We start from the raw sequence: 27111 nt of genomic DNA on the forward strand, positions 1-27111 counted from the left end.
CTTGATAATGCGCGAATCGTTACCAACTAATTATTGGTTGTGAAAAAGAACATTGCTCAAAGCGGCAATCATGCAATACATACAACAATGTTCCCAAAGGATTAATAAAAAAAGGGACATAAAAAAGAATATATATAATTGAACACGCTAGTGCTCGAACGTAGATAATTTTGAAATTGATCGCGCAAAATATACAGAGTTGTCGAAGAATATTTTTCGATAGAACTTGCGGCGTGTGTGTGCGTGTGTAAGAATGTAGATGAATCGTGACACGTGTTAAGAGAACGAGAATACGCAAAGCAAGTCGATTTACTTCCGGATCTATGCGCGATTCAAGATTCGTCCCTATGAAAGGGACCGAGTTTGCGCGATTACGTTTGCAGGAAATGAGGGATCTTCGTTCTACCAGCCTGTTCCATTAATTTCGTTCGCAACCGTCCATGTATGATTGTTGGCTTTCTAGCGAGATCGCACTGTTTTATCACAAGTTGTTGAAGAAGAAGAAAGAAATACGTTATACACACACACACACACACACACACACACACACACATATATATACACACACATAGCTGGCTTCCTCCAGGCGCATAAATAGGACAGAATAGGTAAATAGCAATTGGTGAATGAAGCGAGACAGGTAAAGAGGTGGGCGTATGGAGAACGACGCCGTTATCTCCTGTATTAAACGGACTCGAATTCGCTATCGATCGTGGCTTGTCGAATTAACTCACGGCTCGCGTCGGTATGTGTTTGCGTGCATTTGCATGTGTGTATCCCGTGTTAGCGTTTGCAGTATTTCTGATGCCTTCAAGCAATAAAATTGTATTCAGAATAAACGGCGCGCGAGAGAGAGAGAGAGAGAGAGAGAGAGAGAGAGAAAGAAAAATAGAGAGAAGCATAATTAGCGATATTTAAGATAATTTATACAGTTGTTAAAATAATAATTGCAGTACATATAGCCTTATGCAGATGATGCATTATAATTCATTGCAGATATTTGTTGCATGATTAAAAATTGCAACATAATAATTCTTACAAATTATGTTATATACAATAATCGTATTATTAAATCGACTAACGAATGTATAATTGACTGCAATCAGGAAACAATAAAAATGATGTAGCCGTAAGCTATATTATAATTGCAAAAAAGAAAGGATTTTAAAGGGAATTAAAACGAAATTTGAAAAGTTCTGAAAATTAAACAGCTTAATTAGCTTTGAAGATAACAATCCTGTATTATCAATAATCGTGTTTTTAATAATTGCGAGCATACCTACATTCCTCGCCAATATTCTTCACCGACGCAGCATCGCTGCAAAACGTGAAATGTTGTTCGGCGTTTTTTTCAATTTAAAACGTATCAAAAAAAAAAAGAGCGAATTCGTGCCGTGCGTTTGGGACACGCAGGGAATTAGCGATCAGCGCGGTCGGCGTACTTATATTATGGAAGAGAGGCGCGATGATGATTTGCGAAATGCAATTTGATTTGATTTCTCGGGGCGAGATGGCACACCGACGATAGAACGAAGATGACCGAAATACAAGTCGATCGCGTCCAATTAATCGCGGCGGCGATGCATATGCATGCGCGCGTACGACCCTGGAATAACGTCCGTCCTGGCTATCGTCCCGCGTGCCGTTATGTATTTATGCAATAACATTTATACATGCGTACGACCGGCACACGCATGGCGATATAATCACGCACGCACGGAACGAATATTACGTATATCTTGGTCTTATCATCGAACACGCGTGGCGAGTGTTCACGCCGAGAGCTTTTAGATCGACGAAAGAAGCACGGCAAGCGATGTACCTAATTCCATACCGCGAAACATTATCAGGATATCGTACAATAACGCATTTTCGTATTTTCTAAACTCGTCATTGTTTTATAAACAATGCATAAATACAGTGTAATTATTAATCTCGCCTCCTTCTATTCGTTGCATTTCAGAGATTATCTATCGCCATTATAGTACGATCACAATCGTCTGACGCGCAACTGATCGCGTCGACAATAATTTGCCGTGGCCGTATTTGCCGCAAAACGCTGCAGATTTCCTCGGGGAATCGAGACCTTTAACGATTACAACCACACCCGCGTCAGGCGGCGAGAGAGGGCCGCTTCAAGATATCATCGGCCTCACCGGTCAATCTATCAGCTTACATTTATTACCGTCTACGGGATGCGTACATCAATTATCGACTAATTACGGGCTACGCCAAATGGAGCGTATGAAATTTAATAAATGCGCTTTAAGCCGACTGATCGACGAGATCGTTAAACCGATTAAGATCAAAACGTATTAAAGGCGTAATACGAAAGATCATAATTTCAAAAGTCACGGAAATTGCGAAACTTATATGTATATATAGAAATATATAAAAATACCAAGTCAGATCGTTTGATGTGTTTTAAAAAACTAAAATGGTGCCCATCAGTTGTGCCCATCATTGTGAAAAGTATTTACGGCTATCGGTTTATATCGAAACGTATCAATGCAAAGTAGTATTGAAACTTTACGTAAAAGTCACTGTCTCTGGTATCAGATACACACGTGCAAAGAGAAAAGATTTGGAGAAAACGAAAAAACTCGATTATTATTACGACCGCTCGGATTTGATGCGGATGATTCATGTACACGTAATCCCAATTAACCGCATCCGGACGAAATCGCGTGTGTTGGTGTGTTGGCCGAATTTGTTAGCGATTCATTCCGGCACCGAGGGTAATGATGCTTCTCTCCTGGGATTCATTATGTTATAGAGGAGATCAACTCGGGCGATCGCTTAATTAATGCCAACCGTATCTCGCGATATTTCTAACGGTTACTTTTCGACACATTTTTGAATGTAATAAACTCAAACAATAATAAAAATAGAACACTATCCCGGTAAAAATTCCGTTAGAAACGGATAGAATGCGCTGTTTTAGAACAAAAGCTGATAAAAAGTATTGCAGGTTCTAATAAAAGAGTCACTCAAGAAAATGTTTCGCTAGAATTCTAAATATTACATTTAAATTATATCGCTGTTTTTTATATCCATTCTAGCTAGAATTCTAAATATTACATTTAAATTATATCGCTGTTTTTTGTATCTGCTGACAAATTGTCTGTCATATGTAGAATTTATAGCAGCAATATTCTAAGAATATGTGCAAGAAAATATAGGTCTCATAACCAAATATGATTGGAGTCTGGACTAATTAAACGTCATAGAGAAACTTTCTTGCTAAATTTGACAAATAGTTCAGATAGAATTTTTGTCTCTGTTATCTATATTGATTAAATACAAAACATATATGATATCATAGTGCTTACTAATCACTTATCCGTTTTAACTAATTTTTCGTACCTAAATAATTCTCGCTATAATTGCAAGATTACTTTTTTCAGTGATAAACGCAAAAACGGTGGGAAAAGTTAACTGCTTGTAACTGATTTCTTAACGGAACGCAACTTATTCGAATTTATGAGCAAACATAATTACGAATCCTATCCGTTTCTGTATCCAGTTTTAAATATATATGTATCTAATCGCAGAACCTGACGGGATATCTATTTGCATTTGTCTATTTCTGATGCATTGTTAAATCTATAGTATCAAATTTAACCTTATTTATTCCCACTGCTCTTACTTAATATATAGTTATTTTTAACTGGAATAATATTTTTAAATAAAAATAATGAAAATTGACCCAAATTTGGGTTAAATTTAAACTGTTTTAAATTATTTAACTCTATTGTTTTAGTTAAAAATAACTATATATTAAGTGGGATCAGTGGCGACTTTAAATAAGGTTAAACTTGACACTAGATTAAGAGTGTGGAATTTTTACCAGTGCTGTAACTAAAACGCTGAAATATGCGATCGCGAAAGGGGTAAATGTCATCATTTAGCAAGAGCGTCGCAAACACATAACAGTTTTATAGCGTTCAGAGATCATACAGTCACGGAAGATTCGCAAGCCAATATTAGATACATAAAAATGTGAAGTTAAATCATTTAATATAATAATGCGCTTTTTATGTTCTTGACCCCTTTTCTTATGGAAATTTGACGCGATTAATTTTTTTATCATTTGTATAAATAAAGAATAATGTAAAGATAATTATAATTTTTTAAATTAGTCACATTAATTCATGTATATATAAAATTTATTAATATTATGAGACACCTCGACCGTTGAAAAAAGACGCTCTCGATTTACTTTTTATTAAAATTTAATAATTTTTTCATATTTTAATACATATAATTTATTGTAGTATTAAAATAAATATTGCGCATTAATAAATATATATTAATATATATATATAATAAATATATATTAAAAGTTGAGAAAATGTTGTGATCTCCAAAAATGTTTACGTGACTTTTAAGGAGTTGCGACCCACAATTTACGCTATTGATTTAATGTGTTTAAAAAATTAATGATACTCACAAATAAAATTTTGTACAGCAACGTTTGTTAATTTTTCGTACGGAGTTATTTTTCCACAATGTTCAATAGTGAAAAATATGTTCAAATAGTGTTCAACAGCATTCGACACAATTGAGTAACATGTAATCCTACCTATAAAATATAAGAGAGACAGAGAAAAACAGATTAATTAGCTTTGGAGATAGAGCTCTAAATCGTCTCGTCTAATTTGGATGCAACTGATGTACGGCCGTTTGTCAGCAGACACAATGGATAAGCGTAACGTTATTAGCCATCAAAATTAATGAACGATATCGTATCCCAACTAATCTCTGGCTAAGGTACGAGCTGCACGTTCGCGGCGAGAACCGCAAACGCTGTACGGTACGACGTAATTAACGATGACGTGCTTACCGCATACACGTTTCTTGCGCAGTAAGAACTATCCATCGGATAGTTCGTCGCGCGAAGAGGTCTCGTAACACTCTGATACATTTTTGTGCATCGCCAAAAGTATATAAAAATCTCCCGCCGCGCGATAAGAAGTTTCGGCCTTTATCCTCTCGGCAAACTGATTAGGAGTTATCCAGACGTTAGGCGAGTTCATTAAAACGCCTGCTCGCGCACATCCATTTATCATCACCGCGGCGTGCGGAAGCGTCGCGGGATATAATTATCCCGATCAAAACCCATCTTATTTCGCGGCGTTTATCGTCGCGTTAAGACGACGGACCGGTCATCTTCCGACCGGATATTAAGTCCACCTCGTCGACTTAACGGCGCCGTTAAGAGCGCTTTACGGACATTCGCGTTTTCGCCTTATACACACACCTCTTACAACCCCTCCTCCCCCTTCCGCCCATAAATCGCGATTGTAATTTACGAGCGGGAACGGCACACGGAGATACGTCCGGCAGTAAAAATATATTAACGAATCTCTTAATGTCGGCGGACGACGACCCCCGATCGCGAAAAATCATCGCGTGAAAGGGGATGTGTTTCGTTTTACGCACTTGGTTAAGAACACTCGAGAACACTCTGATAATTGTAGCACGTGCCGTAGTGCGTACTTGGAGGCGAGATATCGGCGTTCTCTCACACGTTTGTTTTAGCGCGGCAAAGGACGCTTGGATATAAGTAGCAGGGAAGCTTCTTGCAAATGAGGGAGGGAAGGGCGGTACTTAATATAAGACGTCTTTTTTAAGAGTTCAAGTATAAAGCGGAAAATAGAGAGAGGAGAGTCTCTTTATACCTTATTCCCAATAATATTTACTCATGTGTAAATGTATATAAAAAAAACATTGCTGTTTAAAATAAAAAGGATAAAAATATATAATTAAAAAAATATGAAAGAGAATAAAGGTAGGACTAATAATTGCGACGATAAGAAGAAACATTATTTTCTCCACTATTAAAATTAATATCGTATTATTATCAATAATGCAAACTGATATACAATAAAGGGAAGATCAATTAATTATAAACTACAAACAATACAGATTCTAAACGTAATTTTCTTTTTTTCTGCCACTTTCAATAGATATATAGCTATATTTTATATTGAGAAACTGTTACTAATATTCCAATCTTTATCTTTTATTCAGAGTTAGAATACCTTTACGGAATAAAGAGTAATCTTCTACTTTTCTTTCAAAAACCAAGGCGATCCTGATTCTGATCGCATCAAGATGCGATACCTACTTGGTGAACGCTGCTGGAAGCGGCGTCGTTCGCCGCGCGCGTGCCGCAACGGAAAACGTCGCCGTCGCGCGCGCGGACGTGCCTTGAGAACGGGGGAGCTGAATGGGGGATGCATTTCTACGTACGAGAGAAGTCGCGCGCGCCCTGCGCGGAGGGGATGGTGTGGCCTGGTTTCATTGAACCTGCCTGCACCGCGTACAACACACCACCGTGTGCCGTACGGCGGCCCCCGCAACTCCGCGGCAACCCCCGCGCACCCACGATCCCACCCGCGAACGTTCGCAGTGCGGAGCGGTGCGCTCGCGACGTCAGGGGTCGGCGGTCGGCAGGGGAGGTGGGGAGGGGAGGCGGGGTAGGGGATGGGGTTGGGGGTGACGTGGGCCGGGTGAGTTGAAGCTATGCATAGCCCGCGACGGGCTATATATAGGTCGCCGTTTCTATAAATAGAACCTCGGTCGCCCCCACCAGCATCACCGCCGCCGCGGAGCCCCGCATGAGCTGCGGCGGCGGCGGCGGCGGCGGCGGCGGCAATAGCGGCCATGAGGGGCGGTCGGTGTACCATCCCGGTGTATAAAAGTTTATAGCTAAATATACAACCACCCCCGCCCGCGCCCTCGCGATCCAGCCACTGTCGCCGTTTCTGCTGCGGATCGACGCGCTGCTGCTGAAAATATATTCTTTTACCCCCTTCCCCCCCATCCTTCGACGATTTTGTCCGCTAAATGGACAACCAGGAGCTAGCTAGCGGCTACTCATTATGCTAATATTCTTAAATAGTTTGAAAATTCAGATCATTGATTCTGGAGACAAGCTCTGCATTGCTGACGCAATGTATGAGGTCAAACATGAGAGATCAAGATGGTATATTTATTTTTATTTAGATTACACCTGGGTTTTGCTTAATTTCTGTAAAAACATACCTAGATTACAATACAAAATGTCACACAATTTAGAATCTTAAAGCAAAAAAAGATTCAAATAAACAAGTATCTAAAAAGTTTCACCATTCTAGTCATATTGCAAAAATATATAATATTTACAATATAATATAAATAAAAATACCTATTGCAAAATTCAAAGTAAACGTGGAAACCGGCATTTTTGTCCATCCTTGAAAAATTCGACGAATTATGCTGAATTATGTCGCGTTCACGTTACCCGCTTAATTTCCATCGGACCATTGCAGGAGTGAGATTTAGATCTGACGCTGTTAGATAATGCTCTTGAGAAGGTTTTTCGAAGGAATTTCTAGACATTCGCGTGGGGGGACGAGCTGTAATCATACGCTGTCGCTGTTGCCGGGTAGGATGCGATTCGAGCCACGTCAGCCGTGAGATCAGGTTTTTGCAGCGTCCGAGTTTCGTGGAAGCGGTTTGCGCGATACACCGCGCTTCCGTTCTTGCGACCATGGACGGTTTCACATGAGCTCATTTATGCAGGGCGCGCCGACTAAGTGGAAATAATTCCCTCCCTCTACGACGCGGAAACCTCTAGATTTATTCTACCGCTCGAGGACTCTTACGTCGATACGCTTTGTCTCCATAGCAAATACCACCCTCCCCAGCCGAAGCCTCGCGCTTCTTATCGAGCCCTATTTTATTTTCTTTGAGTTTGCGGAGAGCCTTTCGGAAACGTCAACCGTGTCGGCTTTAAAGACGAGCGATTGCACGGTACAATGTGTTTTCATTTGCTGTGCCTTCAAAAAGCTTCTTTTTGGTTGTGCTATTCTCCTGTATTCTCCTTCCGTCGAAGTCTCTGATCTTTTCATATATATAAGTTATATTAGGAACTCTAATAAACTCTACATTTACTTTGACTTTTCTCTCGGATACAGCGATGCCTTCAGAAAGACATTTAACTTCATGCGAATCGCGATTTTCATAAAATGTTGTATATTAAATGTAGCGTATTCTACATAAATTGAATCCAATAGAAAGCGCCCACTGAAAACGCACCACATCGATTGACGTTAATATAAACGATAATTATCAGTCATTCGTTCAGCAAACGGATAGACGTGATGTAGGTGTGATGTAGGACGTTCTCTTGTTTACATTTATATGAACATATGAGAATAGACTCGCGTGATTGCCTCGCCCTTTTCGTAAGCCACGTCGAATGTCAAAGAGATGCCTGATGCATTAATTAGCCGTATCGCGTAACAGTGTAAAACGTAATGTATATGTGTCGCGTGAAAGAACGCAGATGTATATTAAGTTATTTCTCTAAACTTTGAATTAACGTATTTAAACGTTATTTAAATGTATTCCCTTAAAATTAAGTGTGAAGGACAAGATTTTATTACTTAACAGCCGTGCCGATGAAAAGTTTACGCGATTCTATTTGCAATTGTTTGCAGCAACAAAATCATAATAATTCAATATTAATATTGAAAACTTTCGTCTGAATTTTAATCAAATGATCCCACATAAAACACGAACAAGTTTCTACATCCACCCTAATACAGGTTCTATAACTGAATAGTAGCACGCACGCCGCTTTGCCCATTTAATTCGTTATGCAAATGAACCCATCGTGTTAAAACTATCCCTATTTTGGGATATGTTCCCGCTTATGTGTAATACACGGAGACTGATGCTAATTGAAATTAACAGAGAGCACTATTCTCTATCACGCCAGTGTCTAAATATAAATTAAACGGCGGTACACAGAGCTGGGATCAAATACAAATATAGCATAACGTGACATAACGATATAACGTAATTTATATATAACTCGACTCATTCATATTGTAGAAGAAATATGGGTAGAATAAAAATGTATTACACTTCTTCTATAATTAATTATGATGTAATATAAAAGACGGAATGTTTATTGCCTCAATTGCCCTTAATTATATCGTCGAGCCATTTAGTTTATCAATTCCCGTTACGTAAGTTAGCAAACGATCTCCCCCAAAGATAATTTCTCTTCAATTACAGCTATAAATTGTTATCTTAGTTAACCAGAAATTTATTTGAGCAGTTATTCGGAGTTTTACTTGTCTGATGGACATAGAATGCGCTCTCTCGATATGGGGAAAGTGTCAGGTATATTTAGCGGCAAATCATGGACCTCTGGCATTCCTCTCCCTTCTTTTAAATAACTACAGAGAGTTTATAGGATGGGACCAAGATAGTCACCCCAAAATACCCACGTTTAGAAATAAATATCAAGCATCTTCGTAACTTGAAAGACCACACGACTAGCTAACAAATAATAATCGTTTATCGTGAGAACTACGTGTGTGTGTGTGTATGTGTGTATGGATCTTTATTCTCGGATTAACGTGCGACAGGAAAATTTATCGAAGAAAAAGAATCGGAAAAAGGATGACGGGTGATGACGTGTTGTCCGAAAGAACGAAAGGTTATCCAGCGCAAGTTACACAAGTTATAGCGAAAAAGTTTTAATCGGCGATCAACCGAAATCCTCTGCGGCTCAAACGAGACAGCGATAGCGATATCCTAACATTTAATGTATTGATCAACCGAGGAGCAATAAATAGAGGCAGAGCGAGGGGTGTCGTGAGCCTGATTAAACTTCATTCTCCGCTAATGGTTTATAAATAGGCATCTTTTTTTTTCTTTGCCTTCCATGCGGTCACGACGACGACGCGGACGACGGGGGAGAAGTGCTCCTGGAACGAGCGTCCTTCCATTCCGCTGTCCTGCCTCCTCGCCTACACCACGCCTGCCGACCTCGTCGACATTTTCCGATATTTCCCCGCCGATTTTTCCCAACGCGCGGCGCCGGCATCGGCGACGTGTTTTCGCAGGAAATTGCGTATCGACACTTTTAATGGCGGCTGTTATTTGATGCTCTTGAATACAGGAGATTTTAAACGCCCGATGATGCGCCTGAAAATCGCGACGATGACGAAGACGATCCGGTATACGTTAATTAAAGCGATCGAGAAAGAAGGACGCGCGCGCGCGCGCGCGCATTCGACAGCCCTTAATTTCACTTACGCAATTCCGTGACGAAAGTGTTTTTATCGTGGATATCGCGTAATAGGTCATTTCGCAAATATTTCCTTTTAAACGATCGCAAAAAGAATTATTTTTTTATTTTTTTCTGCCGTACAAACTGCCGGCAAAATAACATCACCATATATGAAACTGAGATTAACCGAATAGAATGCAAATATGCAAATGCAATAATTGCATCAAGTATCACGCGAAACGAGCTTCAAACATTGTCTGTCTCTCCATCAAAAATACTGTTCCCTTTTGAAAACCACAAAATTGATATATACAATGACTATATACTATATTTCAAAACAGATATACCATTTCAAGTGTTGTGAAAATATTACCAGTTCAATACTTTAAACTCAAAGAATTTAAACAGAATATTATTAAAATAAAGCGCGCTCTCTCTTTCTTTCTTTCAGAAAATATATGTACATATATAGTTTATTTATTATTTGAATATCTATTTTATAATTCAATCAATTCGATCGATTTATTCAAAAGTTAGTATTAATCGTCACCATTTCCATAATGAACTATGAACTTTGAAATGTCACGGAGCGGTGCACACGTGCATATAGAGATTCTTCTTTTCTGTCCCGCACGCGGGCCCCGCAAATAGCCGTGCATAGAGGGGCGTAGGTCGGATCGATCGCGAGGTAAAAGTGAAAGGACGCCCCAAGGGGTGGCCGAGAGGGCTATGAAATCGTTCATCGAGTCAGCCGATTTAGAGAAAGAGAGGTAGAAAGAGAGAAAGAGGCCGAGGATCGTTTGTTAGAAAAGAAGTGGCACGCCAAAATCAACTTGTCCCGGAAGACCGATCCGTATCGTGTTGAAGATAGTACAGACATTTCATTCGCTGGATATATAACCGAGAGATCTCTTCTAACCAGATCAAACCGAGAGACAATTTTACTTTTCTGTATCCAATTATCATGTGCCTAAAAAAATATTTAATATAATTTCTTTTTTTATTTGTTCAATAATTGACGTCTGACTTTAGGTTGCTTGCATCTCTATTTTCTCCTAGATTTCTCGGGAATTATGCTAGGTGCACAAAAATATCCGGTATATACGGTCAAATTTAAAAAAGCTCTAAAAAAGTGTTTAAAGATAAAATTTAAAATATGTATAACAAATATAATATTTAAAAAATTATGTATTTCTTGATTTAAAGATAAATAGCATTGCTGCGTACTAATAAGTGAAAAATCTAAAAGAACAGAGAAATTCTCATCATAGTGATGTATTTACATATAGACACTTTACATATCTGTCACATATAACTAAACGTGTTCAAATAAAAAAGACATGAGTTGCGTTAACGTGACTATCCAAAGGACGGAATACAATTTTTTTGCAGTAACTCTTTTTTTTATCTTTTTACTATTACTTTTTACTATTATTATCTTTATCCCGCTAACATACATTTAATTTTACTACGCAGCAAAAAGTGTACAATTAAGTTAATTACTATTGACGTTTCAGTTAAGTCCTACTAGTTTAATTGACGACCGACAGTTATTCCTGGAAAGTTTATCGAACATTATTTATAAGATCATGAAAGCGTATCCCATATAAAGGGGATTGGATACGTAAAGGATGAGGGCAAAATTCTGGATTTTCTCGCGCGAGAGATCGTGTGCGGTTCGTACCTTCGCGACAATCTAGTGGATCTCGGCGACGGATGACGGCTTATGCCTCGACTGCGTCATTTCAGTGGATTCGATTTCGCCCGGTAAATCCAAGCAGATGATATCGAGACACAAGGGAAATGGATGAAAATGTTATATCGAACAAGGGGGAAAAACGTCGCCCTGCGGACGGTCAAACAAATTCTCGACCTAAACATAGTGAGCGAGCTCCGTCGCGCGTCATCCCGTGTTTATTTCACGTATATAGGTCAACGTGCAGTGTCGCAAAGCGCGCGTTTAAAACGCGTTTTTAAGAGAAGATAAAAATGACAGGATATAATTATCATACATATTTAATAGAATTGAATCAAAACCGACGCGCAACGCCTGGATATATTTCAATATAACATTTTTTTAAAATGTTTTTTTCTGTAATCTACAATTTAACAAATTGACAAGATCGTAATATGTAAAAATATTTTAAAAAATTGTTCCTCTTCAAACATGTAAATAAATCGAATAGATTTAGACAAAACAATTGGATCAATAAATGTACAGTCTCTCTTTGTACACAGCAATTTGAATGAATATTAGAATTGATAGATATACATACAATTAAGCATATTAAAAATATATGCCTAATTCACTCCATACTAACCAATTCATTCAATATTACGCGGCAACAGAAATATTATTTTTCAAAGGTTTTATTTTGTTAAAAAAATTTTTGTCTTGATACATTTTGTATTTTGTGCCATTTTAGATGATTTATATTAATAAATGTGATAAAATTAATATTTCTGTTTCGCCGTCATCTAAAATATATATTTTGCTGCTGAAATGATACTTCACTTTGATAAGCTTTCAAAAGAGCTACACGGTTACCACTTTCAAATCAGAAGTGATTGCGACCTACCATTGTATACCGCATAACCGGGTCAGCTCTGTGATTTTTGGCATATAGATGGATATAATCCGTTTAGCCATTTGGTCGATATGGAAGAGACACACATACTTTCCAATCTGAGCATGAAATGTAGAGATCCAAAATGGTATCTCGAACTGGTCCAAAAATATTTGGCTAATATATTTCTCATGAAGATTCCGTAATCAAATATAATCAACGGAAATGTCAAATCATCTTATTATCGTGTTATTTTCATAAAAAATTTACACTATATGCATTCTATTATGATCCTATATCTAACTATATTTATGTTGAAATTTATTTTATAAAGAAAAACTAAACTCGCTAAAAAAGAGAGAGAAATGTGTTTGTTGTAATCATAAACATGTAAATTAAAATATAAATCATATAATTTCAATTTATTGTTTTTTTTTAACTAATTTAATTCAAGAAGAATCATGTACACTGTACAGTATTGCGCTAACTCTAATAAATTTTAATAATAAAAGCAGCCAATAAAACATATAATAACTATGAATGCAGTCAATAAAATTCAAAAGAAAGTAGAAGAAGTTGGCAATTTCTAAAAGCATAAGGTAAAGGATTTTTGCAATTATAACAAACGAATAAATGTCAAGAGCTGCCAATCGCACTTTCATGTAATGTGGAAACGAACAATCTAACCCCAATTATAATTTTTTTTTAATGTCAAAATGTAAATGAGATGAATTAGCGTTTTCTCTCAAGATTAATAATTATTATTCAGCAAATTAAAAACTCATTATTCGCGAATGGCGTTCGCAGGAAAGTTTCATTAAATTATTTCCTTCGATGAGATGAGCGCTCGTAGCTATGGTAGTGCGGTATCGGTGGTTTCCCGGTGCGAATCTCATCGGACAGCTGATAAGACAAATCACGCAGCCATTGTCTAAGGCGATAGTGAGGCGTGTGAAGAAACGGCCGCTCGTAAGAAAATATGTCCTGATTCAACTGGGACGTCTCTATTATTGGTGCGAGAACATAATAAGGTGGCAAGATATTCCGGCCGTGGTGAAAAAAAGACCCGCTAACGACGACCACGCGATGGAATTGGGAACGAAATTGTTGCTCGAGGTTATGATCAGCAATTACGTTGTCGTCAACGCGATTGTCATTGGAGCACTATTTTTTTTTTTTTTATTGAGTTTCGACAAAGTAAAACGCGTTTTCGTTCAACCCTTCAGGCATTAGTCTTCGGACTTTTGGGGAGCGCACTCATGTACGAGACGCAAAAGGCTGCAGAGAGATCGCGCGTTATCGAGCAGCTGAAAGAACAGGAGCTCAACGATTTAGAGGCGGAGAAGGATCAGCTGATGCGGCGAGTTGAGGATCAAGTGATCTTGACGAAACAGCTCAAAGACATCATCGTGGAGTATTCGAGACAAGTCGGGTGTACGTTACCGAGTGATCCCACGGAGGAGAAAGGCCAATAGAATCCGCTCTTGATTTGAGGTAGACGCGGGGATTGCGAAAAGTCGCGAAAGAATTTTTAAAGGACGAATTTCGTCGCGTCCTTAAAATATCGCATTTACGTGCAGCGGATCGCGACGAAAAATTCGTTCTCCTTTCCCTCTCTTTCTCCCTCTTTCTTGTCATCGCGATTTCTTCCCGCGGATAGAATTTGCCGCGCTATGTTCTCGGTGAACCGCAAACTGACGAGCGGGGATTCTCGCGGAGCGCCGTGGATCCCGCCGGCACGCCAACGACAGTTCGAACTTAGCGCGAATATTCTTCCGTTCTCGCCCGTCTGTCGTTCCGGTTGACATTAGCATTCGTTAGCATAATAAACGTTATTTCCACCGCACCACGTCCTCGCCGCATGTCTGACCCACGGTGAATTTTCGCAGCGGGTCGCTTGGACGAAATTTGACTTTCAGCATCAAAATCGACAACGGAGGAGAAAAAGAGAGAGAGAGAAAGAGATACGTCATTAGAGACAGGCAGGCGGCATGGAAAATATGCGAATCACGTTGATTCGACAAGCGTGAAGAATAGATTATCGTACATCTTGATTTCGTGTTCACATCGTGGAAACGTCCGAATTTGAAGGTTTATATTGAAACAGTTGAGATCCTCTGAGAAATAACATCGAGATGTCGCAGATGTTTCTACCGATATAATAAAAGTTTAATCGTGAAAATCAGAGGATCGCAAATAATTATCTGCGGTTAAATCATCACTCCGGGAGCAAATCAGCTACAAATGTGTCAGGAAATCCAAACTGCAACTGGCAGCGAAGTTTGCAATTTCTCTCGTACAAACACATGCACGGGCGAAGTTGTTTGTGTGCGTGTGTGAAATTAGTTCGTACAAGAGCAAGATCATTGGAGTTAAAACGATTCGCGGAGGAGTGTTTCCGGCAGAAGCCCGATTAAGAATGTACTCCGCATCGGAGAGACGGAACATTTTTTTCGATTTCCTTTCTCGGCAGTTCTTGACTGAAACGTGCCGTTACCGTAAAGGAGAAAAAAAAAGTACTTTTGAAATTTCGCCTGAAAACGCAAAGCGCAACGCGAAGATATCTCGCCCGCCTGTACCGTCCAAATATTTTCAACGCAAAAAACATTCCGTTTAATTTTCTAAATAATACATCTGTGTGCTTTTACATTTATATCTTCATATATGTACATTTTATACATCGGTCCAGTAATATTTACATATTTCTCATTTCACGTTTAACGCTAAATGCGATGAATTTTTGCAAAACTTTTATGCAAGATATATATGCACTTCTTTCTCTAAACAAAATATTATTTATTTTGACAGAAAATAATATCATTATTCAGATAAATATCTTTCTAAATAATATTATTTATTTAGACAAATAGCCAATAGAGTTAATGAAATAGAAAACGAAGATTATCTTTGTCTAAACGTTATTGTATCAAAGAGATATCTTGGAAATATGTTGTAATATACAATAGAGAAATATCAGATGTATCTGTTTCGCGATTTTCTTTTTCGAATTATCGAGACGTTTGCTCGGAACCGCTCCACGTGGAATATTACAAGGAAACAGGATAAATGTCATGTGTACGACGTGAGAATCTTAGACACCTGCATGTATGAGGAGGGAAAACGCCGCTCGTATATCCGAGATCTTCAAGCATTCGCGAGTGACTCTCGAGAGAACATTTCGAGTTCGGTTTGAGACAGACGTGAAATTCGATATTGACGCCTCCGTGACATCGCGACCTAAGGAAGCCAGCCCTTACGAGGGGCAAGCCCGTTTCTCGCGCGATACACACTGATTCAAATCGGGTAACAAGAGAACGACGATGCATCGTATGCTCTATTGGCGTACGATGAATAAAAATATTGACAGGATCCCCGAGATAAACTCGCGAAATCTTTCCGTAGCTTCTGCTTTTCCCGAGGGGATAAATTTTCGAGATAACATGTTTGAGTGAAATACCTGCAATAAGAAATATAGACATGGCAAAACACGCGCTATCTCTCGTTTTTATCCCTGCATAATTATTTATTTCTTTTTTTTAAACCGTAATTTATGTATTTTTTTGAAACTACTCGTATATCGTACACCTCGTAAGTCGTCGTAACATTTCGAAGAAGCATGTTCATTAAAATGAGAAAGTTACAGAACACGATTTTTTTGATACGCTGAGCAATACAGTTCCTCAGAGATTGATGCTCGAAGATAATCCTGCTTACAAGATCGAATAATTTATTTATGCCAAATAAACAATTCTGTAAGAATGAAAATGAACGGACATGCTACTATCTTATTCACGAAAAGAGAAATAGTATTGGGAATGGCTATTGTGATTGCGTGCTGAATCACAATCAGATAATTCTTTGACGCTCACTTTTGTAAGGCGAGAACTTGGCGATAAGGGCCAGTCATCTTACTTTAGACCACCGAGATGTTAATGAGAGACTAATTTTCTACGAAGTCATCTTCCCGTTCTCATTATCTTCCCCGCTAAAGTTGTAAAAGGAGCAAAGAAAGTATTCTGAATTGAAAAATCGAACATTTATTCGATCAATAAAGCACTATTTTTATATACCTACATATAAATTTCATCACACAGGACTTCAGTCTTTTACATCAACAAATTTCTGTTAATAACGACAAAATTGTATGGCTGTATACGTTTATCTGTAACCGTATATCGGATGCAATATCTTCGTATCATTTTCAACGCCAGCTGCGTGATTCCATTCCGTTGAAATCCAAAAATTTTACGGACGAAAGCGTACAAAAACCGAAAATTACCGTATATCACCGTGCCACGTGTAATACAATATGATTGTTACAAAGTGCTGAATTATATTACGAGTTATTTCTAGCGTCCTACTTCGACATTATAACATTCATCGATTTTCCCCATCAATTTACGTTCCGATGCATTTGACGTAACTCAAAAGCGCTCTACAAAAGACAAACTTTCAAAATCCATCGTTTTATATGCAGCAATCTAATAGCGCATCGAAAGTCATTTCAGTTTACCACAATAAATTATAAATGCAATATTCGTATCGGTAGATGGGAAGTATGATGTTAAAACGGGATACATGTTTTGCACGAGATTGTTAAAAGTAATTTACGGAGTTGCGTGATACATGTAGTAAGTTAAAAATAAAGAATAAAGTCGTTAGAAACGATCTTGGTGAAGAAACATCGAGTAAGTTAAAAATAAAGAATAAAGTCGCGAGACACGATCTTGGTAAAGAAACATCGAGTCTACTATCTCGTCGAAAAACCGAGAATTAGCATGGATCGCAAAGCTTTCGTTAACCAAATTCTCACGAGACAATAATCCCTTTTAATTTACTTTAAGTAATCGTATTCGATCTTAAAGACAGCTTCCGCACCACAAAGTTCTGGTGATTAGGGATTGGCAAAAGTCGGAACATTCCAGTCCCTTTAGGTCTGTACAGCCGTCGTTCTTATGCCATTAGAGTGCCTTTTTTTGGTCACTAAGCAACGAACGTCTGAAAATAGATCAAAGCTGGAACCATTAGTAACGTAATCTGCAATGATGCTTTGTCGCGTATTAAAACCACAAATGCATAAAAAACAAATATTATTTAATTTTGATTATTATATTATTAAATTCTATATAGATACTATCAATAGGTATAGATACTGTCTTTTTTGGAGAAAATGTCTATTTAAATAATTTTATATAAAGATTATATTTAATTAAAACTTTTTCAATATACCTTAATTTAACTAAAATAAAAGTTTGTTTATTAATTTACGTGAAATCTTAAAATTATAATAATAATAAATATAATAATTTTTACTTTTCAATTTACTTTCATAACTAAATAATTATTAATACTTTGATAATAAATTAATTATTAGTTTGTATTTTTCAATCAGTTTAATCTCCTCCATATTTTCTTTTACACATTTTTCTATACATGATATATATTATAAACATATTGTAAAATGTATGATCTCCCCCAAAAGTTTACCTTTCAAAGAAATTAGTTTTCACCTTTGAATAACGGCCCTTAATATCCGATTAGTTTTCGTATCCCAACAACAAATTTTCGAACAAGATTGATCCTTTTTTTTTCTGTGCAAGATAACTTGAATTAGGCCATAACCACTCGGGTCGATGAATTGATCTCCCCGACGTCATAATGGACGAAACTTAATCTGTGCCCTATGTAGAGATATGTAAAAGGCGCTTGTGTTCTTTATAAAGAATAGAGTTCTGTATATATATATATATATATATATATATATATATATATAATTTTTTTTATCCCTCCCAGAATAATGTGTCTAATAATAAACACTGTGTTCGTTCTGTAGTTCATCTTCAAACCTCTCTGATTAAAAGGACAATAGAAAAGATTCTCTGTCTCTAGTATCGCTTAAATATCTAAAATGTTTAAAGCTGCACATTCCATGCCGAAGAATATAATGTAATAAGAATATTGAAGTACTCTTTCTCAATGTGATTATAAAGTTAAAAATGTAATATCCTTCACATATTAAAATAGAATTACATAAAAAGTTAGTCACCTCCAAAATCGCAAATAATTACTTTAGCCACCCTCACTTTTCGTTTTACAAAATAGCAATTTTTATATCAAATATGCTTTTATATCAAATCTACGTATTCAAAGATGCATTGTTATTACATAAGATTTGTTACTACATAATAAATTAAAAAGCTTATTTTCGACGCGCTTATCCTATAGATACGTAGAGCTATCTGACTGGAATCTCTCGGTTACAATTGTAGCAACGTAAGGAAAGGAAGACGGATATCGCGGTGACTGGCGACAATCAGCGATTACTTTAACCTCTGACCTTCCTTGTGCGATTCTACGGTCGGGTGAACAAACGGCAAGATTTATGTGCGGCGAAAACCATTGAGTGCAAAACCGGCCCTTTGATCGCGGTATTGCCCTTGGACTAAGCAGTAAGGTGCTCAAGTCACAAAAGCGTCGCGTTAGCATGATGTAATTTGTAATGCCGCATCAACTCAACAACGTCTGAATATTAAAGAAATTGATTGTTTCCTTTTCAGACTAACTACTGGCTAATGTGCAATCAAAATCATGCGATTTGCGTGGGAATTTTAATTATCGATTGTTAAAAAATTGGATGGTAAACAATTTACCACGCATTAGCGACAAAAATAAAAGAGAATGAATATTATCGTATTATATCAAAGTATTAATAGCCGTTTAGTTATAAACATCCACAAAATAAAGACTTTTATGACCTTTAATCAATTTTGTGATAAATAAGTAACAAAATCTTATTATAGTAGTTAGTATATATTACAATAACTTTTTAAATAATAAAATATCTATCATATAATAATATAAAAAAAATAGTTAATAATAAGATGTAAAACAGTTGAAATTGCATGTTAAAGGAATTTCAATTTATTTCATCCGTATGGCTGTATCTAAACTTGCTTGATCACTTTGTTCTTTTGTAAAGTTAACAAATAGGATGAGAAGAAAGGACGACATCCTGAAGAACGGTGCGAAAGTACGTTCCGTAAAAGAAGAGAAAATTAAAGAGAAACCATTATATAGTCATTTACTTATACAGCAAGGAAAGAACGTCGTCTCTCCAGGTGCAATATAGTATAAAATTTTACTACATTATCACCGTATCATGATGATATCATGATTTTAAATAAACTTAAATAAATTAGCGTGCGCCGTCGCAATTAAAATACGGCATCAAGCTCGCACGGTGATGAAAATGATATAGAAATATAAAAATCATATTAGAGAAAGCTTGCACACTCACTTCCTTCAACGTCACACGAAGCGCGCCAGGCCACCTGATTCTGTATTTTATTTGTGTAACATGATAAATGCGTTTAACGTCAACGCGAGGTGAGAATGGGACAGCCGCATTTAGCGCTAAATTCGGAGTACAGATGGGAGAGGACCAGGGCGGAAATGAAAGTATAAGAATGAGGAAGGGCAGCTATTTGCCCGCCGAATAATTCGTTGAACTTGCGGCATAATGGACGTGGTCCGGGATAAAAGGGCACAGGACGGACACGTAACGCGCGGGTGACTGAAAGAATTTTGCCACGGACGCTGACTTTTACACGTTACTGGCGTTGAAACAAGGTCGTAACTTCAAATTTTGCCGAAACGTTGGCAATCTATTCGTAAGATTACATCAACCGCCCTTCGTTCAGCAGAATTCGGCTGGCACGCCCTATAAAAGGTGCATTGGCGTCAAAACGACAGGAAAAAGGATCCTTTTTCCTTTCGAGATAAAACAGTGATTTCTACACATCGCACGTACGCGAATTGGATGTTAAAAAAAACCAATCATACTTTTTACAGCTGATAAAACAATGAATATATATATATATTTTTTAAAGAAAAGTAATTCTCTTGTTGTTACGTCAAATTTATAAAATCGCACAGTAATCAGTAATATTCATTTGAAGTAATCAAATGTAGCTAAACCATTTTTTATTTGCATCCAAAAATTATTCTCTCATTATTTCCACGCAGGTTACAAAATTATAAATGTCGATCGTTTCGCGCATTTGAACGTCAAGGGACAACGAGAATGTCGTTCAGTGTCGAATAGTGAAGACAATAAATGACTCGAGACGCGACGAACAAACGGGAAATTAGCGAAAGATATCTCTGTTCAAATCAACCAGGCTTTTCGTTGCTTCCTGGTGCAAAAAGAATTTCGATACGACATTACGCCACTGGAAATATAATTCTTATCGAAGGCTCATTTTATGAGCAGTGAGAGACAGACGGCAGTACCCGCCTCTGGACCGTTTTACTTCATTATAATTCCCCGCTTCGCTTTCGCTTTTTATCAAACATTATTGAAATACTTGGCCGGCCTATATCTGTATGCTCTACTCTACAGATTGTTATCGTACTTTTTTTAATTGCTGCAAGTAATTAATTTTATTTTATTTAAAAAATATAAGTAAAAATCTCTTGCTCGTCTCCTAATAACTTGAAGAAGCTTCCTGATGTACATATATTTCACGCCTCTTAAAGATTAATTAAATTAATTAATTACTAATTATACATTGTTCCAACAATAAAAAGCTTTCTTCCACTTTCTTTCAATTACGTCATCGATTATTACCGAGACGCTGAAAGGGCACGTGTAGGAAGTGTGTGTGACGCAACTCAAAATAAACCAGTTCATAAACTTTTTCCTTCGCACCTGTTCTTCGTGATGCTTCATCGATGGCACGCTTAAAAAACGGATGATAATGTAATTGCTTGAGAGATCGCAAATAACTTCGGTCCCGTTGCATTAATAAATATCAATCGCGCCGCTCCGACAAAAATTATCGTCGTAATCGACACGTAGCCGCGCATGCAAATGGTGGTACCGATGGTGCTGCAAATGTCGAAAACTCATGAACCAGATTGCAATAGAATTGTCTATGCATAATTCAAGGAAAATTAATTTGCCGCTCGCGTCGACTGCGCCGATGATTTTGCAACCGCATTATCACCCTCCTCTTTACCACCTCACCCTATCGAGCTCCCCTGCACCATATTTCCTCCGTCACAGATGCAATTTAATTTCATTAGTAGTGGGCGTTTCTAACGTAACCATTTTGCTCGGTTAAAGACTACTGTTTACTTCGTGCTATTTTTAGATGATGTATTATAAGATTGGCTCAAACTTCGCATGTCACATTACGATTCTGCATCGTGTAACATTACCTGGGATATAGGGAAAATACAAAGCGTGGTTAAAGAAAAAAAAGTAATTATTTAGATGAGAGATATAAAAGGTAAGGCAAATATAGAAAATAGCAGTCGGTTATATTAAAACGAATCGCAAATTCAAATAATTGATGTTTTATCGCGCTTTGACGCATTGATTTAACTGCCAAAAGCACGTATTTATTTTTCGGTGTTTGTTCTACGTCACAATGGAGAAATGTAACGTAAAAAATTGCAGAGATAAATAAAATTAATCGCAAAAATTGTAAAGAATAGCTAAAACAATGCTCCTTTCCACAAAAAAAACATTTAATGCTCCTTTCCACAAAAAAACTTTTAAAACTGTCTAAAAAAATACCCGAAAATAATATTAAAATCTTTTAAAAATGTAGTTATCACATAGACGCGTTCACTATCTAGAAGATCTGGATTTTACTTAAAGTAACAATTTTGTTATCAGTAAATATCGTAAAAAAAAGTAGTTATTTGTAAGTATTGTTCTTCATATTCTGCTATTAATTTAGAAGAATATACGAATATATTAATTGTAAAAAAATAGTTATTGATTCTTATATAAGTTTTCAATGTCGACAAATGCGTCTCTTCTCTGTATCACATATAGTACATCACAACGTTACTCTAGATAAATCGAATGATTTTTAGATTCGTTTTCATGTCCCAAGGCGAACTTTCGAGAAAATTCCGGAAATTTAAGTCCTATCCCATTATAGGTAGCTTCCGATATCTCGTGCAACTATCACCTACTGTTATTATAGATATCTATTGCTATTATTATTGACGACGGTATCAAAGAAATGTCTCTATGCCTTTCTATTGAAAGGACTTTGACGAGTTCTTCCCTCTTTACTCTTTTGTTAAAAAATATATATATATCTATTATAAAGCGTTAAAAATATTAATCAAACGACGTATCTATATTTTATATTTACGTAGATATTTTAATCATCACATTGTCACATCTTCATCGAACGTTCCCAAACCTCTCGAAACACCCTCGTGCTCGCAACCGTTTTATCTCCCGCCGTAAATTACGTCAATTATATTTTCAGTCATGAATATTACATCACTATTAAAGTCCCGGCCAAGGGTCTGGATGACAGTGCTACGTGAAAATTATTATTGAGATCTGGAGAGCAGTTAAATGACGAAATTACACTGCCGCTGGAACTCGCCAACATCTGTTCCCAATTTCCATTCTCTCGCCCGGCGCCGCCGTACCCGCACGACCTCCGAAATCCCCGTACAGCACTGCCGCCGCGGCTGTCGAGACTCGCGTGGAGAAGTTCGCACGAATAATGTATTCAGTCAGCCGAAATCTCCTCCGGATTAGCTATGTATCCTCCCGCGGAGCGCTTTCACGATAACGATAACGGTTACCGCGATCTCGTCGCGCGGTAACCATTTCTTCCGTACGATACGTGGAACACTTCGCGATATATCTCCCTCGTCCCGGTCGCCCGTGTAACGCTCGTATACGTACAATTCGTTCTCATCGCTCGTTTCACCGACACTTCGACGCGTTCGTTCTTGCCGCTTTGTCTCTTTGTGACGACCGAGAAACGAAATTATTTTGCGCGTTATATCGCGACCGTACCATCATCGCGCGTACGCGAAAAGTGCCACTTTGTGATGCCGCACGAAATGAGGGGCGCACGCGATAATCGGTAATTTTATTGTCACACAAGTAATTCTATATCCCATTGTAAAGCTTTACCTGTCGCATCCTTTGGACCAGTTCGTCAGGTCTGATATAATTACATCAGTATCATTGTACAGCACAATTGGAACGAAATAAATACATCATTTCAATCGTCTACCATTTGAATCGCGTTATCGTTAACTCGTAAATTATCTGCAATGTGATGCAGTAGATAAAAAAGGGTTTTTAGATATTAAAATTTGTCCTTATTTCTTCTCTTTGTAGCACGTGTTCTCTTTGTAGCACACTCATCACATATTATTCAATTGTGCGTCATAATTAAAATCTCGGAGCTGCATGGAATATTCAATAAATTATTTTCTGATGAAGAGATACGCGATTTTCGTATAATTGTCGTCATCCGCGCGTCATCGATCCCCTTAAAACTTAAGCTTAAGCATTAACTGGAACGTTAAATAAATAAACGTTTGTTTGCATGCACATCATCTACGAGCGTGTGCGGTCCCTTTCTCAATACCGGCCGCGCAGTTCATTTGTTTGATTCCTCGCCGTTCCCATCGGCCATCCTATCCTATCCACGCGTGCGTACGTTATATATGACGGGTTCCAGCATCGACCACGCGGGTTCCTTTTGTGTGCATGAGAACGGAGTGGCCGGCGTGAAGAGGATTGGATAATGCTGTCGGGGAACAAACCGGAGGGACGTTCGGCGCGGGGAGACTCGACTCGTGGAGAATGGCTCGAGAAGGGTGCTACAGTAGGGGCACGAAACAGGAAGAAAACTGTGCCTTCAAGGGACACAAAAACATTCGAGTTTCCTGTCAGTGGCCAACGGCACGATACGTTTCGTAGGTCCGACACTCTCTTTGCCTTCAACTTTTTTCGACTGTCATTTAAGGGTTTGCTTTTTGAATCGGAAATCTACAGGGCAAGAAAGAGGGAGGGGTTTGCTTTTATTATTGATCGTGCTGCCGCAGATTTTCATCCTAAAGAGAAGTCTAAATGAGAAGAGGAAGATTTTTAGACGTCAGAAGGTTTGATTGTCTTCTTGGTCATAGTAAAAATAGAAAGCAAGGGATTTTCTTTGATGAAAATAAAGTTTTGATTGCCTATATTTCTTTTATATTATATTATTCTTTTATATAATATTATTTTCGCACTAAGAGAAAATAATAAAATGCATTTAGAACTGCACTACGTTAAGAAGATATATTAACAGTAATTTATTTAAAACTTCGCGTATTAAATAAACCGCGTTCGATTAAAGTCGCCTGTCGGATTAGCGCCGCAATCTATTTATAGATGTAGGTTTACACATGCACACGTCCCACGCGATTAATTAAAGATAAAATATAAACAAAAAATATATATCTATTAAATAACATAAAATTAATGTAACGAAAAAGTAAACAAGGGAGAGAGGACGATATTTCACGATTATTTTAACATGCGTTTTCATAAATTTTTGATTTGAGCAAAAACGACACAATATCCGTCTGTGGCTAACCAGCTATAATTACAGGCCAGAATTAGGTGAGTAGGCGGTTGTAGCAACCACTAGGTAGAGCCTGGTAATCGCCCGGAATCCATTTCCGTTCGTGTCGCGGTTTCATTGTGATAAAGTACACCTTCCACTTCCGCTGCGAATCTCCTCCGCTTCTTCCATCGACAAATCACACGGGCTCAAAAGAAATTATATCATGAGAGACCCATTAAGCATTTGTTGCTCCGTTCGCGAAAACATGGCACGAATTTACCCGTCCCGACTAAGTGCTTTTAACAAGCAAAAAATTTTGCGCTTCGCTACCTCCGCTAACCAGATTGTACGCGGGAATTTTAGGAGGTACCAGAATCAAAAAATTTATGAACTCTCGAAGGACCTACAGGCGCTTCTGTATGATAAAACTTTTTCCAGACGTTTTTCCATTTGCAGGAAATACGAGAAACTCGAGAGCAGTTCTCAACACGATAGTCATTAGAAAAATTGCACAGATAAAATAAAAAATTCCAGCTAAACTTTTTGAAAATTTCAGGAAAATATTATTCCCCATTTTTAAATTATGAAAGTTTGATCGACGATGTTGTCAGAAGCATCGAGTGTCCTTTTCAGCTGTAGATTGTACAATGAATGTGCAGCAGTATATTTTTCATTTTTCATAAAAGCTCGACGCGCGCGCGACCATTGTGCGTCACAAGTTTCTAACTTTCAATATTGCAACATCTCTTGACAATTACCTACACTTTGCGTGTAAAATTATGTTAAGGCTAAATCTGATTATAAATTTAACTGGAAAACAAGGTTCTGTTACTTATTTCCACCCTTGAGATTTAATTGCCCATAATCGTGTAATTTTCAAAGTTAAATAACTCCTTAACTTAAGTAATTCCTCAACGTTGAAACAACTGTTGCTTTTCTCAATTTAAACTTCGGTATCTGACATCGAAAAGACAGCTGGTGATTCTATTACTTTTTTTTTTTTAATTTCACGATGAAGATTTTACAGCACTTCGATCGGAGGGATACTAATAAAGCAAGCGAACTCTCAGAAGCGCCGCGAAAAGTTCCACTTTATTTTCTAATCACTCGTGAAATATCTCTCCGGCGCAAGAATTACGAGCCCGCACGAGATTTACGAGCGTTGCGTTTGTTTGCGGACGGTCGTAACCGCGACCTTAGCCTTTCTTTAGCATCGGTCGGTTGTGAGCGGATCGATATCGGCCTACGAGGAAGAGCCAGCATCCATTCGCGAATGCTATTCTGTCTCTTACACTTACTTCGCTCTGTACTCTTCCATCCGCTTTGTCGTATCCCATTCGCTTCCCTTTCGCAACCCCAATCTACCAAACTTGAGAGTGACAACGAGAGAAGTTATTCTATCTCTCTTACGGCAATACAAATTTCAACCGAATGATCGTCATGTAATAAAGCATTGCCGCTAGATTTACATCTCAGGTTTTAGATGCTACATTAATTAATTCGATAGCTCGAACATCAATATTTTGACTCAAAAAACCAACATGCAGCGTTATTCAATTTGAATGATTTAGATTAATTTTATGGTCAAAAAATATAAAAATACTGGACTGAATTAATGTTGAACATAAGGGAATGTTGTGTCTAAATATTTGACCATCTAAACAATTTTTGTACAATTAGTTTATTTTATTTCTTTAACTATATCCTTAATTTATTATCTTTCTTATTTATATTATTTACTATAAAAAATTGAAATCATTGACATCGGGATATTTTCAAGACAAACTCTGTTCCTCACCCGCCGTTTCAACTTGTGGAAAAAGAAAAAAGTAGAGAAAACGTTCTCCCTCGTATCATAGTCCCCCTTCTTCATTTATTTATTCACTATGGATTTGAAGAGAACGCTTATCAATATGTAAGCTATGTCTATTTTCTTCTGTGTATATTGACAATTTTTCGCCGCTATAAATAAGTAAAGCCTACGTGCCGCACGATATAATAAAAAGATTTAATTTAATAAAGTAGATATATTCTGAAAGTTCATACTACCACACATATCGTCATGCGAATAATTCAATTTTCC

The 27111-nt window shown here is 37.5% G+C and overlaps 2 protein-coding genes across 4 annotated transcripts in view; one reads left to right on the forward strand and one right to left on the reverse strand.

Moving 5' to 3' along the window:
* Positions 1 to 27111, reverse strand: part of LOC105453968 (two pore potassium channel protein sup-9-like) — an 83163-nt gene that overhangs the window by 31851 nt on the left and 24201 nt on the right. The window lies entirely within an intron of this gene.
* LOC105453966 (optic atrophy 3 protein homolog) lies at positions 13262 to 19406 on the forward strand. Of its 3 annotated transcripts, none has more exons than XM_011696272.1 (4): positions 13262 to 13761; positions 13872 to 14139; positions 18871 to 19123; positions 19203 to 19406. In XM_011696272.1, the coding sequence occupies exons 1-2, from the start codon at positions 13501 to 13503 to the stop codon at positions 14118 to 14120; spliced, it is 510 nt and encodes a 169-aa protein (XP_011694574.1). In that variant the 5' UTR covers positions 13262 to 13500; the 3' UTR covers positions 14121 to 14139; positions 18871 to 19123; positions 19203 to 19406. The 3 variants fall into 3 exon arrangements, with proteins under 3 accessions (XP_011694574.1, XP_011694573.1, XP_011694575.1); XM_011696271.1 differs by having other exon boundaries at positions 18871 to 19094; XM_011696273.1 differs by having other exon boundaries at positions 13872 to 14079; positions 18915 to 19099.

Source organism: Wasmannia auropunctata, unplaced genomic scaffold (assembly GCF_000956235.1).
Source record: "Wasmannia auropunctata unplaced genomic scaffold, wasmannia.A_1.0 LD335990.1, whole genome shotgun sequence".
NCBI lineage: Eukaryota > Metazoa > Arthropoda > Insecta > Hymenoptera > Formicidae > Wasmannia > Wasmannia auropunctata.

What these genes read in the sequence shown, in the direction of transcription:
- LOC105453966 (XM_011696272.1), top strand. Translation starts at nt 13,501, where the DNA reads ATGGTAGTGCGGTATCGGTGGTTTCCCGGTGCGAATCTCATCGGACAG. An exon ending in GAACGAAATTGTTGCTCGAG is followed by an intron (nt 13,762 to 13,871) that starts GTTATGATCAGC and finishes TCAACCCTTCAG; the next exon opens with GCATTAGTCTTCGGACTTTT.